General features: G+C 36.0%; 1 protein-coding gene across 1 annotated transcript in view; it reads left to right on the top strand.

Moving 5' to 3' along the window:
- The first annotated feature begins 2,097 nt into the window (after positions 1-2,097).
- The window catches only part of fa2h (fatty acid 2-hydroxylase), a 35,613-nt gene continuing 22,719 nt past the window's right edge, over positions 2,098-14,991 (top strand). Inside the window, exon 1 of the mRNA XM_067378993.1 lies at positions 2,098-2,866. Within this exon, the coding sequence (XP_067235094.1) occupies positions 2,573-2,866 (294 nt within the window). The 5' untranslated portion in view covers positions 2,098-2,572. The remainder of the gene's footprint in view (positions 2,867-14,991) is intronic.

Genomic DNA, 14,991 nt, shown 5'->3' with positions numbered 1-14,991 from the left:
GTATTGTTGAATTACTCAGAAATCAACATGATATTTCCAACCCTACCATAATCTTAAATAAATTCACTAGAAAAACTAATAATTGTTTGGAAAAGCATTGGAATACGGAACAAAGCTCTCTGAACTCTCTTTATCTCCTCCCATGCTATAAATTTGTATATTTCAATGCCATAAAATATGGAGCTGCAATAAGTCTCTAAGTAACCACCAGTGCAAATTTCAACAGCCACTAAATGTCCTTCCTGTTTAATGGCTCCTCCCATTATTCTGTCGCACTTAAATCATAGTCTACAGCACATACATCACCACTGAAATCTCCATACATACTCCGCCTGTAATAATTCATGAAACACAACACATGAAGATGAACATTTGATTCCAAATAATATAGCCTATTATAACTATGATTTTATAAATTATTTAAGTCTTTATACAGTGCTAGAAGATTAAATATTATAAGATGTTCTTGCAATTTACTATATCCTTTGTGGGAAAAAATGTTTGTGAAACCTGTTTCTTTACTTTGCAATACTGCCACCCTGAGACGAAACTGTGATAAACTACAATACAACCTAAACTGGGCCCAAACACTGAAGGGATAAAATATACAGTATAATGGGAAAACCCCTTTATTATTAATATTTTTTTGTATCATTATTATTTTAATTTTAAGTTTTATAGCCTATGGTAGTGACTAGTTTATGAAAGGTTTTAAATTAATCAAAAGATTAGTAGAACAGCCTGACCAGATTGACTTTCATTAGCACTGTTTTGTTTGTTCGTTTTTAATTTCATATTAAATTGATGTCTGTGATCATCAGTTTTTCTTTTTTTTCTTTTTTTTTATTATGGTTGCGAACATTACAAAGATGACATTAATTATATACAATTTTGTATATAGTATACAACATATCAACATTATGTGCAATGTCATCTGAACATACAGAACCAAAAAATATACAATAATTGTAAACAGAAAAAGATAAAGAAAAAAAATTATAAGAATCAGAATCAAAGTGGCCAAAAATAATATCTTTAAAAGTTACAGAAGTATCTTGTTGGATATTAAAGGTGCTAAAGAGGATTTTTTCGTTGACTGAGAATCCAAAGACTGTTAATGAGTTTTTGAAATGAGCGCATGCGTAAGAACAACCCCCCTCCTTCTCAGCTCATTTTGAGGGAACGCCTCCCAAAACTCGTGCACGAGTATTGGAACACGAGTGTTTACCACCGGCATTCGCTGTGTCGTGTTAGTGGATTCATTATGTCGGACTCACCGCAGGTAACTCATAATCTGCAGTTGTTACTCCTGTCTCCTGACAAAAACATTGCATGCGGCACCTGTGGAGTGTGGAAAGTTACTGGAGCGCGGAGCCGCGCACGGAACGTCATGGCAGTGATTGACAAGACAGAGGGCCAATCGTTTACGCGATCATCACGTAAACGATTGGCTGATGTTTTAAAGGCCTATACCTCGTGCACAGATGATGTATATTAATATTATTCCTTTCAGTGCACCTAATAAAAGTCTTTTATCAGTTAGTAAAGACAGTTTCAAGTAATATTGCAAAAATGTATAAAACAAAACATCCTCTTTAGCACCTTTAACTACTGGATATAATCTTTCCATAGTTGTTTAGTATAGAAACATGACCAAAATAAATGATTTTTAAATTGTCACAAGTGTAAATTGTTTTTATATTTAATCATAAAATATTTAGCAGGGTAAAATGTATTTATTATTTTGAAAGACACTTCTTTTACTTTATTGGTGAGAAAATATTTTTGTTGTAAAGACCAAATCTTTTTCCAATTTAATTTTTTTAATAAATTATTCCAGTAAAAGATTGCAGAAATAATATCTTCAAGAAACAGGTATCTAACTTGTGTGCGCGTATGACGCTTTTGAAAGAGGCTCGTGCATGCATGCAAGTAAAAACAAATCTCATTATATATTGTTATAGTAAAAAATCTACGATTTATAGATCGGCTGCCTCGCTGTCGTGATAAAAAAATGTCCTAGTTTTAGCTGAACAATTCCCAAGATCCATCGAACAGCCAGATGACCAGGTTAGGAAAACAGCAGCTGAAATTAAATTAAAAATTAAAAAAATATCTCACTGATCAGGTCACGTCTCACTGTGCCATAAAACAGCCTATCTAAGTCGCGCCTAGTGTGCAAACACAACGACACCACAACCAACAACGCCCACAAGAAGGAAGTGCAATGAGCAAGTATCGATTGTTTAGCCTACGTGAGGACTCAACTTTTGGCATAAATGTAATTTAGAATAAATAAATAAAAAAAACTTTAGTGTAAAAGAATAAGAAAAAACGACAAAAAACAGTTTTACAACGTTTTCCGCACTTAAACTGCCGCGCGCAACAGGTGCTCAGATCAGCAGTGACTGCGTCATGAATTATTCATGAGATGCATAATGAGCAGACCGGCTATGAACTCTGCCCAGGCTCGAAGTCGAAAGTTAGTAGTTAGTCCACAGTCGCTGGAGAAAGTCAGTGGGGGTCCCACCTGTGTGCCTACCTTTCTCTATCCTCTTGTGGACACCCCTGAATGAAATATAAAATGTCGCCTTCGGTGTCCCCTCGCTTTTTTTCTGAAAAGGAGGTAGCCAGACATTGCACTAAGGATTCGTGCTGGGTGTTGTTAGGGACGCGCGTGTACGATGTGACCGGGTTCCTTCGAATGCACCCGGGCGGAGAGGCGCTCATCCTCCGCCGCTCTGGAAAGGACATCAGCGGGGAGATCGAAGGACCCCCACACCGGCACTCGGAGAACGCCCGGAGGTGGATGGAGCAGTACTACATCGGTGAACTCGACAGAGACAGCACAGATGAAGATACGGAGGTAAGTCCCGAAATAGCAACAGAAAGTCACTCAAATAGTCACAAGCACTGTTTTTGAGGAAGTTTAACGAGGTCACATTGTTAAGATGTCACTGGTTCAGGAACTAATCTACTCCACACAAACAACTCCGAAGGAAGTTTTAAGATTTTTAATATCGCTGTCAGATTCGAGAAACTTTTTTCTTTTTTTGAGTCGGATCTTTTCAAATGAATCTGTGGGAACCGTTCGGAACCGAATCGCTCTGATTCATCAACTCATTGAACCGAGAAATAAATAAAAAATACTGGAAATCACCCTTACGAATCGGTATTGTTCTTTATAAATAGCATTTTATTCTCATAATATTACAAAATATTATTATTAATACGTCTTAGCCGAGAAAATCTAATAAAAATTCTCTTTTTATTTATTTATTTTTAATTATAATAATTATATCGACAAAGAACGAAGCAGTCATAATGTAGAACAAATAAAAAAATATATAAAATAAAATAAAAGGTACAAGAGTTAAGGATACTCCCAAAGTAATGCTACAATTCAGCAAGCAAAACACAAAAAAGTGGTTTCTGACCTGAAATTTACATTTATGTATATAAATTTTGTTAATAAAATAAGATTAAGTAAGTATAACTTGTTTTCCAATAAATGCTCTTTTTTCCAAGTAAAAATGCACATTTTTAATACAAATCGCATACTATGCCGTTATGCAAGAGAACATGTGATGACGCAATTAATGTCAGGACGTAAAATAATCACCATATCGATTTTTTTTTATTTTTTTAATTAACGATTTTTTTTTTTTTTTAAATATAAAATATTTGAAAAACACTGAATAAAAACTAATCTCGATTATCATAGTGTCGTGTAAGCAGGTGGATATTCCACTGAGGGCTCTTATTAGATAAACAAGCCTTCTGTCCCAGCTTGTCTCTCTTCTGTCACTCCCTAAGGAACAAGGTGGGGGTGGGATGAAGGGGGGGACCAGGTATCACAGCTTGCAGTTCCAACTTTATATATCATTCTCATTTTTATATCTTGTCATATGAAAAAACTGATAGGTTGCCAATGTTTTATTGGCACTTTGCCTGTTATAAACATATTGATATGAGGTATGTACTGACTAAAAGCTCAAAGTGCAGAAGAAGGGTGGATATTTCAGAAAGCAGGAGGTGTAAACGAGTATGTGTGTGTGTGTGTGTGTGTGTGTGACAATCAAACCGGTCTGTCTTGTCTAAGCAGTTGCATATACTCAGACGTGACCCACAACACAATAGCTGAGAAGGAAAATTTCCACGCCACTTCAGGTTTCATGAAGTACTGTCAGCATTTGAGAGGGTTCACTTGAAGTGTCATTGTAATGAATGGTTACTTTACTTTTTTTTTTGGCATATTGGACCATTTCAACTGTACATGTACATCAAAAAGGAGTGTTAAAAGCCGTAATTGCTTCCGTTTATATCTGTTTATTCAAGATAAATTCGTGGAAAATTCACGGTATACATTGTTCAGTTTCAGTTTTATTGGAGATTGTTAAGAAGTACAAATTTTCAGGGTTCGTACATTCAAAACCTCTAAATATCCTTGGCGAAAACATATTAAGGAAAAAATATAAAGGAATTTAAAATGAGGCCTGGGAAAGTCATGCCAATTAATATGTTATATTTCTGAACCAAAGGCTTTGAAGAAGAGCTAACGTCATTGATTATTGCTAAACCTCCATTGCTGTAATCATTTAGCATGTTTGTTGTAAAGCAGGAATGTGTTTGTATGCAATATATTGAATAAGCGTGTGTATTTGTGAGGATTGCACGGATTTGAGCCCTTCTGACACATTGCCCACATTTGATGCTGAATTTAACTTTGAGTCACCCGTCTTGAAACATGCTAAAGTCCTTTATTAGCAGCTATGATTGCAGTGTAAATAGTCTGATCCTTTTAATAGTATAAGGACTTGACTCCCCACCACTCAACAAGGGCACGGCCTGGGATTGCTAATCCATTTCCACATAGTTTCACAAGCATATTTTAACACCCTCAGGAGATACATACTGCTGTAATACAAGGTATTTTTTATTTATTTTACATTTTTAATGAGTCATAGTGATTTCAAACGCCTAGGAAGTTATGGAGATTTTATCTCAAAAATCAGATAAAGGTTGAGTTACCAATGGTTGTGAAGTATTTGTGTGTGTCCCAGTTTTTTTTTCCAATGCAAAATGTCAAAAACGATTTTCTCCCTAGAGCAAAAGTGAGATTGTCTCATGGTATTATCTCAGGTGATTTGCAATTTTTATTAGACCTTTGATATCTGATATCAGGTTATGGTGTACAAACTTCCCATTAGATTTCCCTTAGATAGTGAGTTACCAGTGGCTATTGAATATCAAAAATAAGTTTTTTTTTCCCTTGAGGAATTTCTAATTTTTAGACAATTAGACTGCCTCAGGGATGACGCATTTTTGTAGGCAAAACCCGGAAGCGAGTTAGCATTTTAGGACTTCCAGTTCCAACGCCGTAAAGTCTATGGGTTTTTTGAACGGGTTTTTGCTAAATCGCCTGAAATAAGGTCTGTGGTTAACAAAGCCTCTAAATATTTTCACGTTTTGATCTATGACATAAAACACAGCAGTTATAACCCACTTGTGATTTTTTTAAAAACTTTTACTGTGTCTTAAAATCGGCGGTTGCTAACAAATTGCTAAAAGGGACTACTTCCTTTGGCGGGCACTTTAGACGTCATCATTAAAAATGGGACATTTGGACAGCATTTCTCATGAAAAAGTTGATAAATATTCATACACAGCGCAGATCATAATCAGCGATCATGTTTGTAAATAAAGTTGTTTTCTAAATAAAGTTTGAGGAAGCTTGCTGGTGACGACGTTGATCCGCGACCATGGTGTGCTGTAGTTCGTTTATAGCCTACTGTTAGCCTTTTATATCTGACGACTTTATTTAGGCTTCAAAATCTATAAATGTTGTGTCAACTTGTAAAGATTATCTTGATAGACAAAACGTGTAAGTGTCATAACCCTTTGTTAAACACAGAGCTTATTTCTGCGATTTTCCAAAAGTCTATAGGAAAAATGTGTGCCACTAACTTCCGGGTTGGCCTACAAAAACACGTCGTCCCTGGGCACTCTATATATAAAAAAAAAAAAAAAAAAAAAAAAATTATCTAATTTAAAAAAAAAAGAAAAGAAATTACATAATGCATTTATTCAGACACATTAAATAGATCAAAAGTGACAGTAAAGACATCATTTTACAAGAGATTTCTTTCAAAAAAAAAAAAAAAAATATTAAACTGATAATAATAAATGTTTCTTGAGCAGCAAATCAGAATATTATAATGATTTCTGAAGGATCATGTCGCACTGAAGACAAGAGTAATGATGCTGTAAAATCACCAGAATAAATTACATTGTACACAATATATTACATTTATATAAAAAATATATATATTAAAATAGTTAAGTCTTGTTAAGTATAAAAATAAAAGTATAAAAAAGTATAAAAAAACTGTTTTCAAAAACTAAAAAAAATCATTGTTTGATTTCAGGGCTAGACATTTACTTTTTTCCCCAAGGTGCACATGTGCTCCTAAAAATGTATCATTAATAATTTAATAATAATGTGTGTTTCCTTAATAAAGGAATACAAGAAGACATTTAGCAAAATGATTTAATTTATTAGAATACAAAAGTACAAAAAATATTTCTGCTTCAAACTTTAATAATTATCTAAATATTTATTCATAATGCAGGTCTTTTTATTATAAACAAGCCCAAAAACACTTGAACTATTTTGAAAAGTATGTGCTTTATTATTGCCTGCTGCTCATTCAAAAAGATGAGGGAGATTATAACCATCTATAACATATTGCAATATAACCTTGACATAATTTGATAGTAAATAAGCAATCATTAAGCATATATGTGTGCCATTTGTTGATTGCGAACTCCTCAGAAAGCACAACAGTGTCGTGTTTTCACTTTGAATATGCAGCACTCACATTTATTTCATAAAATCATAACCTTTTGAACTTTAATAATCACATTAGGCTGTATGTGATTTCTGGTCCAAATTTAAGACCTCTTAAAATGATAATCAATATGTTTGTTAAACCATTTCAGATATTTGAGACATTTTCCCAGTTTCACAGACAAGGTTTAAGCCTAGCTTAAGCTGTTTTAACTGAAAGCAACATATCTTAAAATATGTCAATGCCATTGTTTTATCTCAAGATGCACACCAGTGATATATATATATTTTTTAGGCACATTTATAAAACCTACTAAAATGCCCTAATTGAACTAAGGCCTAATCCTGGCTTAATTTAAGCCCTGTCTGTGAAACCAGGCATTTATGACTTTAAATTTCATAATTTTTAAAAAAAAATTTACTTTGAGGACCTGCAGGGACTTTTTTATTCACATACTTGCTTCTAAATATCAATTTTAGTTTGTTCACACATATATTTTTAGTCGAAAATGTGAGTGAAATGCTTGCACTGTTGAGCCCTTAATAGAACCTATGAATGACTGTGATTTCCACTATGGTAGAGCATTTTACATTTTAAAGACTTATAAAACAGAAGACAACCCTAAACCAGTGTGACCTACAAAAGTTCACTAAAGTTTTATCATGCTTATCAAATTTTATTGTTTTTATTACGCACTGCTTTTCAAACAAGCCCCTCCCTGAGATCTTGAGCCCATTGATTGCTGTTTGAAATATGTGAATAATATCACGAGTCATTCTTGTTTCAATTTAATTCTGAAAAACTGGCTACACCTGCTATACATTTTGAAAACTTGGAAGTATTCGTAGTATTAATGGTTATGACATTGCAAGGGCAAACTAAAAGGCCTTAGTGAAGTATCAAAAACAAACGTCCAAGAAATCTGGGGGGATCGTCTGTCTCTCTTGCTTATTGATTGCTCATGAAACCAGCTGGACCTGTTGAGTAGGTGCGGGGGCTGTTGTCCATTTGCTCATATCTAGTGAGGGTATGACTAGGCAGTGACCTGTTATGGGCGTGTTGCCAGTGATGTAATGACAAAATGGTACCAGGCGGTTCCACTTCTCAAGCAAGGATGAATTTGAAAGAGGAGAATTAGATAAAAGGGTGAATAAAGTGACGCATGAATGTCTAGGTAAATAGTTTTTAGGCTTATATATATATATAGATTTTCCTTTATGAAACAACTGGCTTTGTGGCTGCACGTTACTTTGTAACTAGAACGGTAAGATCATAATGGTCACTATAAAGCATGGTATCACTTCAATTCATAACTCTGTACACAGGTGAAAGTACAAAGGCTTCTTTAGCACCTTTATTTAAGGCCGTTTTTTGTGGCACATAGTGATGTCATCTCACGTAGCTTCTCACTTCCAAATGCTCTGACACATGCACATTTATATTTATGGCTGAAGATTGAATTGTTGGCTGTTTTTAGGCTTAAGGTTTATTTCGTTTTTCATTACAGAGATATTTCACTTCACAGGACTAAATAAGATACAAAGAATTTGATTAACTTGCAATTAGGAAAAATACTTTATACACTTTTTCACTGGTCTGGATTGTACAATTCATTCAGCGCAATGCAAAATTCATTTCTTGAAGGCACAATATGTACGATTTTTGGATTAAAATATCCAAAAACCACTAGAACAGTATTATATATTTTGTTGACTTGTGTACTAACATTATCCCAAATGTTTCCAAGAATCCAAAGAAATAAGCAGTTTTAACCAGGACACGGACCATGTCCGTGAGTCGCCTATTAGTGACATACCCGCATTATCCAACCATTAAACCATGGAAACACTAAAGGTGCCTTAATACATTGTTTTTTTATTAGACAGGTGAGCTGTTTGGATGCATTCATTGACAGAAAACGAATCATTGTTATATAGCTCAACACAGTAGGTCTTATTGTTTAAATCTCGTTTTCTTGATTTACTGCGAGTACCATGTTTTACCTTGCCTAATACCGATCTAGCTTACTGCATTGTGCAACAAGTGTCTCATAGCAGCCGTCGAGCGAAAGCGAAAGCACAGAGTAGCATTATATCAACTTTCAACACACAAATGTATCTAATATGATAAACAGTGCTGCGTTACTGAACATAATCATGACTGAAAGAAGCAGAAGTCGTTGTCTGTGGCATAATAAAAGCTCCACTGCTCTCGTGTGTCACACTCTCGTCTCGCATTAACAATCAATCCAGCAGCCTTGTTTCATACTACAGTAATGTTAATAAATCTTTATCACTCTAGCTCGTCCATGAATATGATTTCTGCCCGAGTTTCGTTGGATTCTTTTCCACCGGCTGTAGATGTGAAGACAACACGTCCCATGATTCTGTGAAATCAAGGTATCATCAAGCTATGCCTTTGTTTTAAATAAGCGACCTCTAGAGGCGAAAACTACATAGTGTGCCTTTAAAATGTTAGTTCACCCAAAAATGAAAATAATGTAATTTATTACTCACCCTCATGCTGTTTCACACACGTAAAACCTTTAATCTTCGGAACACAAATTAAGATATTTAAGTTGAAATCTGATGGCTCCGTGAGGCCTCGATAGGGAGCAATGACATTTCCTCTCTCAAGATCCATAAAGGTACTAAAAACATATTTAAATCAGTTCATGTGAGTACAGTGGTTCAATATTAATATTATAAAGCGACGAAAATATTTTTGGTGCGCGAAAAGAACCAAAATAACAACTTATTTAGTGATGGCCGAAAACACTGCTTCAGGAAGATTCGGAGCACAAATGAATCAGTGTGTCGAATCATGATTCAGATTGCGTGTCAAACTGCCAACATCACGTGACTTTGGTGCTCCGAACAGCAGATTCGATACACTGATTCATTTGTGCTCCGATGCTTCCTGAAGCAGTGTTTTGAAATCGGCCATCACTAAATAAGTCGTTATTTTGTTTTTTTGCCGCACCAAAAATATTCTCGTCGCTTTATAATATTAATATTGAACCCCTCTACTCACATGAACTGATTTAAATATGTTTTTAGTACCTTTATGGATCTCGAGAGAGGAAGTGTCATTGCTCCCTATGAAGGCCTCACGGAGCCATCGGATTTCAACTAAAATATCTTAATTTGTGTTCTGAAGATTAACGAAGGTCTTACGGGTGTGGAATGGCATGAGGGTGAGTAATGAATGACATTATTTTCATTTTTGCATGAGCTAACCCTTTAATACTCTTTCCTGATCTCTGTGCAGGGCATAAATTAACTGTGTTATTATTACAATGTTTGTTTCATAAGTTTTCATCAAAATGACTTTTAAGGATGCGCCGATACTGAGCCCATAAGACTAAAATAATTATTGTATGTACAATATGAAAAAATAATTTAATTTGAGATTATTTTTAAAAGTAGTGTAGGCATTTTTTTTCATAAACACTTTTTGTTATTCTGGTTAAAACTATCGTCACATCCTGATAGCAATCGATAATAGAAGTGGTCTAAATATTAAAAAATGTACATATATCTTCTGTGGAAGTCTCAGGACCAAAAAATGTTCATTCAGTCATTGCATTCGGTCTTTTCACATGCTCAGACGCTGGTTTATGCATTTCTCTGGCAACACTATCAACGCCAAAATGAATCTGCAGCAGTCAGGTGACTGACATTATTATTGTAATGTTATGCGCTTTGAGAGAGACCTGAGGTAATTATAACGCCGTCTCTTAGGACGCTTTGCAGAATATGCTCTGGTTGTGCACGTTCATGTGTTTTGGAGGAGGCGTGGCTTTGGAGATGCTCTGAAGGGAGGATGGGATCTAATGCTTTGCTATTGTTAGCCTTTCTGAAATTGCCTAGCCTACCTTTTAAAGTGTTATTAAATTTTATTTATTTATATATTTATTTTTTTTAATATTATATTTTACGTGTTAGATGTTAAAATGCAAATGCACATGCTCTTTTTTCCCCCTATTTTTTACAATTAAATATCCAATATCGACTAATACAATAAATTAAATTTCACCAATTTTTACAGCTGTTCTTGTCCAATTGAAACATTTGGTGAACATCTCACCAGGTCAGAGTGAACTGGGTTAGTTGCCTGCTGGTTTTTGAGAAGAACGTACAAGGCAGAGGCATGAATCTCTGGAATGTTTCCTTTATGAGGATATGAATCTCATTTCTCCTTCAATAGCCTTTTTGTTTTCCATGGCTTCAGCCACAAAGCAGCATGCCAACCTTCAACAAGGGCCATCTTGGTTATGAATGCTCAATACAGAGGAATTCCCTAAAATTCCTTTCATAATATTGTCTCGTGGTTGTGATGGGACCTCATATTGGAGGCGTGTAGTTTGTACTATATTGCAATAACCACAAGACTTTAGGATGAATAGGTATCCTCTGGTGTGAGAACTGTTTACTGTGGGCTGCTATGCCGACAGGGATGGCTTCAGTACTTAGTTCCTCCAGTGTCATCAAACCACTTCACTTCGTAACCCTCCATTTTCTTTCCCCAAGGAGACCGTGTCAGACTGGCGAATTACACCTTGGGGAGCACAAGGCATTTGGGAGCCAAAGGTCCAATCGTAGGGCATGCATGAAGTTTTCACTGATAGATTATAACGTAGGTCACTGATAGATTATACACAGATGGTTCGGCCACCATCGGTCCCTAAGGTAACACAAGTTTGCTTGCTCATTAATTGCATCAAGCTACCGGACGGGCCCCAGGAGAGGAGCATGCTGGGTACAAGAGTCGTAAGCCTGGCGTCACCAGGAGACACCTGTTGCCATGGCTCTGAGTGGAACCCTGGGACCCGGAATCTCTCAATGGCTAATGTAGCAAAACATACTATATGGCTATAGGTTGGTTTTAAATGCTTCCCGGAGACCAACTTTGTCAGTAAGTAGATGTAAAAGAGGGGAATCAGTGCTTAAACTAAAAATTAAGGCTGCACGATATTGGGAAAATATGCGATATGCAATATTGTTGTTGAATATTGCGATAACGATATTTCTTGCGATATCACATTTATCTAGAGAAATGCTAGATTTAGCAGTTCATTTGTTACTGTATTTGTTCATCTTTGTTAATGTTAGTTAATAAAAATACAGCTGTTCATGGTTTGTTCATGTTTGTTCACAGTGCATTAACTAATGTTAACAAGCTGTATTAGTAAATGTTGAAATTAACATTAACAAAGATAAATAAATGCTTTATAAGTGCAGTTCATTATTAGTTCATGTTAACTAATGTTAACTAATGACCATTTTTCTAAAGTGTTACCGAAATATAATCTAAAATATAATACCATGCCTATATACTACATTCAACTATGCCTTTTTCTGTTTTCATTTAATTATTGAAAATATAAACATTCAACACTCACCGATGGCCAGATGCAAGCGGTGACCAAAGCATAGTCGGACCAGGCGCGCCGTTGACACGGGGGACCCCCGCAGTTTTGAAGACAGAAATCGTCCCCCGCACTTTTGATAAGGGCTGCTTCAATCAGTCACAATATGTCATCTTTTAGCTAAATCAACTGTACGTCGCGGATGTGAACAGGAAAAGCGCTCTCGAACGGAGAAACACGCGATCTCCAAACAATCGATCAAATCGCGCTAACGTTTTAGGATAGGTTGATGGTATATAAATCATTCCCGAACGTTAGCGTTTGTCAATCAAGCCAAACCGTCCATTCAGAAACCGAGAAATTTTACACTTTAGGGTAAGGAGGCTGATCTCTCAGGTTGACGCGAGCTGGCTTGACTGAAGTTTTCATGAGGATTATAGTTTATGGACTGTTTTGATTTCGGTAATTACATCTAGAAAGTTAAAAGCATTGATGGCATCTATAATAGAGATATCTGAAAGCGAAGCGAAAGTTATTGCCTCGACCAGCGACGCAGTGTGGAGGACGCATGAGAGGAGACCTGCGCGTTTAATTGCTATGTGTACTATACTGTAATACTGAATTTGCAATGCTTATCAGTGGCGTGCACTTTGATCGCGAAAGTGAAAGTGCCCTTTGCGGTCGCATCGCGCTGCCCCCGCGTTCCCATTTCTCCCGATGTGAACCGTGAGCTCCAGACCACAAGAGCGGTTAAGGCCCGGGTATACTTAATTTTCCGTGTTCCGCTCAAGCGCGCGAGCCTTTCAAAGAAACTTCTTTGCCCACGGAAAGACGCGTTCGGCGCATGCATGCGTTGCAGGCGTACATCTCTGGAATTGCGACTTGAGAAAAATAATTAACTGATATCTCCGGTCCAATTTGTTAATTAGACTAGACAAAGCCTTCTCTGCTCACAGTGTTAACAGGCATCATGTCTTTAGTTAAAAAACGCGTGATAGCTTCTGGGGAGGCGGGTATAAAGATAGTAAGGCCCCATCTGATTGGTCAAATTTGGATTAACAACCTATGCATGCAACGCACAAATGCTTGGCACATTTTTTAAATTATTTATCGGACCTCTCTGCGATACGGATATCGCATATACTATTATCGCGATAGCGATAATTTTTCGATATATCGTGCAGCCCTACTAAAAATGTACTCAGAAAGGAAGCTATTACACAGTTGCTTGACTGTGTCAAAGTTCACTATGACAATGAGCCGCACACATGGTTTAGTCTCATGCAGACTAATTGCTTATAATACAATGCATAGAGAATCATTGTGTGAACTGAATCAGTGTGATTCATATAAACCCTGTCCGAATTGTGGATTCGCAAAGAAAAAGAGTGTATTGTTCCAATGCTGATACAGCAGAACTAACCTACACATTTTGATATTGATTTGCATAAAATCAATATGAATTTTGAAATAAACTGTATGTTGATCTTCTGTTTGGATTTCAAGCTGTGAGATCTATCAGATGTTCAAACAATGTGTTAAAAAGCTTCTTAAAGATGCTAGACAAAACAAGTTTGACCAGAGAAGGTTATACATTTTGGAACAATCAGGTGGTTTCATTCAAAGGATCTTTTGTAGGTTCTTACGTCTATGACTTGAGAGTGTTTTTGTAACTTTTGTTATTTCAAGAGTGGTTGACTTCAATGTGCTGATGAAATTTCTAACAGGTTCAGCCAGTAGTGACCCATTGAACTCTTCAAAAGGGGTACGGAAGGAGGAATGACACATCAATTTTGGAAAACTGTGTTGTAGGTCATTGATTTTGTGCATTTCCCCACCCCAGCCCTGTAACTTTTCAAAAGCCGATATAATTATTGATTTTATATCTCACCTTATCTCATAAGATACATAAATGCATTGTATAATTGTTCGTTGTAGAGAACATGAAGCTGAGATGTTCCTCTTTTAATGACAAGGCAGACCCTTTTTTGTCTGCTTGGGGAATATTTGGTAAGGTTGAATTTTAAACTTTAAACTACAGCAGGGGTGTCGCTATACTACACTTTTTAATAGTCATTGGTAGCAACTACACTGTTACAATTTTTGATACCAATTTCATAGCAAAAGCAAAAATGCGATTAAACACATTTGTGTATTTAAAAAGTTCAATAATAAATAATAAACGGTGGTATTGTTACACTTTTAACATTGCACTTTGTACCGAAGTCCCACTATTTTGACTTCATCCATTAATCTCAAAATTGGAAGTGTCCAGCGTGCACACGTAGCAAAACGATAGTGAATCTGTGAACTTCAGATGTGCTAATCCTGTATTTCTAATCTCCTTGCTGATGCTCTTCCTGGATTGAAGGTCTTTACATGTGAGACTGCTCTTGATCACTGAACTCTGTACGATAGGACAAGCTTATGTGTGCAGACCTGCAAATGATTTGTTTGAAGGGAGGGACCTGAAAAAATTCTGTTATTGCAGGTAAATTTATGGCCTTTTACAAGCGAACAGCCTTCACGTTTACCCTTTTCATTGTTTTTTTTTTTACCCTTTGCACTATGCAAATACACACACTTTTCCTGGTTTAAGTAATATAGTTTAAAATAGTTTATTCTATTATAATCAGAAGAGAATTGACTGGTGTTCGAACAAATCATGCAGAATAGTCACAGCAACCTTTGCTTGACTATTCCCACCCAGACATCTAATCTTTCTTATATCTGCCAACTCCCACATTATGATGCTGAGCGTTGATATTA

This window comes from Chanodichthys erythropterus, chromosome 24 (assembly GCF_024489055.1).
Source record: "Chanodichthys erythropterus isolate Z2021 chromosome 24, ASM2448905v1, whole genome shotgun sequence".
NCBI lineage: Eukaryota > Metazoa > Chordata > Actinopteri > Cypriniformes > Xenocyprididae > Chanodichthys > Chanodichthys erythropterus.
The sequence above is the reverse complement of the archived record's forward strand: the minus strand, read 5'-3'. Positions and strand labels throughout refer to the sequence as shown.